The sequence below is a fragment of the Gekko japonicus genome, unplaced genomic scaffold (assembly GCF_001447785.1).
Source record: "Gekko japonicus isolate JY-2015 unplaced genomic scaffold, Gekko_japonicus_V1.1 scaffold62, whole genome shotgun sequence".
NCBI classification, from domain to species: Eukaryota; Metazoa; Chordata; class Lepidosauria; order Squamata; family Gekkonidae; genus Gekko; species Gekko japonicus.
Window position 1 is genome coordinate 1,741,290 of NW_015166419.1, and position 2,347 is coordinate 1,743,636.

The following is a 2,347-nucleotide window of genomic DNA, read 5'->3' on the forward strand; positions in this document are numbered from 1 at the left end:
AATCCAAAGAGCTCAGCCGTGCTAGGTTTCTGGAACCTTTATATCGCAGGGTCACAAGCTGATAATGGCTCCTACGAATACATCTGATGAGTCAGACCTTTAGTTCCTCTAGCTCAGTACCATCGATAATAACTGGAAGCTCAGTCAGAATTTGTCAGTTCCTGATGCTGCTATGAATCTGTGATAAGTTGAACAACAGGTTATGTTTCATGTTAAAAAACCATTAATCATCGGTAATATTACTGTATGTTCTCTGTGTACACCAACAATTCCTTTCTTTGTAGAATGATTTCCTACCAGAGCTATAATTCCAAGTGTGTGCAGTTTCATTAATGGATTATCTTTTCTGCTTCCAGAGCTACAGCTGAGTTGGGGACACCCACTCTGCTCACAGAAAGGAATTCCCTTGATTGCATCGCTGTGGGTCAATTTTAACAATGGAGTGCAGAGAATGGTTTTTGAGAGCTGCTGAAGAAGTCCCACTGCAGATTACAAAGCAGTAGCCAGAACGTTAGTGGTGGTAAAAGCATCGCATCTCTGCCCAGTCCTTAATCTAGCACAAAATTCTGGCAACCTCTCTATGCACTCATGAGAACATAGTGAACTTTGATCTCACAAAGTCATCTTTCCTTGATGTGACCAACCTTCCAAGTCCTGAACATTCCTACACCCTGCTATTGCCTCTCAATAAAATGAGGCCTCTGATTCCAGGAGATGGATCTTCCCCTCTTGAGCTACTAAACCGAGGGCCAGACTACCTCCGCAGGCAGCTGGAAGTCAGCAGTGGAGGCCGTACCCCAAGTGCAGTGGAGAGGCTGGAGGCTGACAAAGCCAAATACGTCAAATCCCAACAAGTAATCAACAGCCGTCAAGAACCAGTGCTCCTGTACTATACCCCTCAATCTTCCCCATGTTTCAGGAGACCCCTGACCCTCCATCAACGTAATGAGTTCTCTCAAGGCATAGTGGTAAGCTCAGATGGCCCTGGGCCTAAAAAGCCACCTCCTTCTCCTCAGTCACCAACAACACGGAGGGGTAGTGGCAGACGCGGGCTGAGGCCTGACTCACTTGTCATCTACCGTCAGAAACGGGATTGCTCATCTGTGAACAAAGAGAACAACAAGGGCTACAGCCTTGTGAGGTGGCTGTTTCAGAGCCCCCTAAGAGACGGATGTAGCAGTTCCCCTTTTTTGAGGAGCCTGGTAGGAGAGGGACAGCAGCAAGCCGCACAGGAAGATACTCCCATGGCCTGGGTAGCAACGGGAAAGGAAGAAACAAGAACTCTGAGCTCCATCAGCATCCTAACCAGGTCAAGCACCAGGTCCACGGGAAAGACGTCTGACAACAATCCGAGACACCAGTCCAGCTCCCATGTGGATAAGGACCCAATCCCTTCCTCAACAAGCCCAGGTCCAAGAAGCTCCAAACGAGAGCTGGCTCCGTGCTGTTCTCTTCCTCTTTCCGAGAAAGAGCGTTTTTTCAACTACTGTGGCTTGGACCGGAATCTGGTGGAGGTGCTGGGAGCAGAGCGGTTTAAGCCGGGGGGGAGCTGGGAAGTGGGCTCCTCTGGCCTGCTTTTTGGAAGCATGGGGTCAGCCAGTTCCGAGCGGAGCAGCCCCTCCCACAATGAAGGGCAGCTGTCCACCGAAGAGCCGGGTGAGAAGCAGCCAGTGTCTGTCTCTGTGATCGAACGGAACGCCCGTGTCATAAAATGGCTCTACAGTTGCCAACAGGCCCGAACTGCAGCCAAGGAGTCTACAGTGTAAACAGAGACTTGGCCTGGAAAAATGGTTCTTGTTTTGATGAGTGCTGGATGGCCAGACCTCCCGTGTCATGTGATGGCCTGTTGAGACCCCTGGGGGGCAAGGGCTCTTTAATTTACAAGGAAAGTTTCCAGTAGGCCATTGTCTTGGAAGGCCTCTAATGACCAGAATAAGCTGAGCCAGGCAGCCCCCAATAGTGCTGGCAGCAAGTGAGCCTGCATCCACTGTCTTCATCACTGCAGCCTGGATCTGGGCTGAGTGATCCTGAGGGGCTGCTATAGTGGTAGGGGGCAGGGGCCCCTTGACTCGGTTTGCTCCAGGGCTTTTGAAATGTCTCAGCCCACCTGGGAGCTGACCCAGTCCTTGTTTGAAGGTCATGGCGATGCACTCCTTGTGAGAAGCTAAGCAGGGCAGGCCTGGTTATATTTTGAAGCCAGTTATGTCTCTCATCAAAGTAGTCAAGTGGGACCTCTGGCTCAGCATTCACAATGTACTGATATTGCTGTTGCAGGGAAAGGGGCCAAATTCTATCTACAGCATAGCAGAAGTGTAGGGTCATTTTTCTATTCACCCTTTCCCTCACC

General features: G+C 50.2%; 1 protein-coding gene across 1 annotated transcript; it reads left to right on the forward strand.

The window, feature by feature from the left end:
• Positions 1–456: 456 nt before the first annotated feature.
• On the forward strand, positions 457–1,950 carry FAM110D (family with sequence similarity 110 member D). The gene has a single exon (XM_015411651.1). The coding sequence runs from the start codon at positions 693–695 to the stop codon at positions 1,764–1,766; it is 1,074 nt and encodes a 357-aa protein (XP_015267137.1). The 5' UTR covers positions 457–692; the 3' UTR covers positions 1,767–1,950.
• Positions 1,951–2,347: the final 397 nt, after the last annotated feature.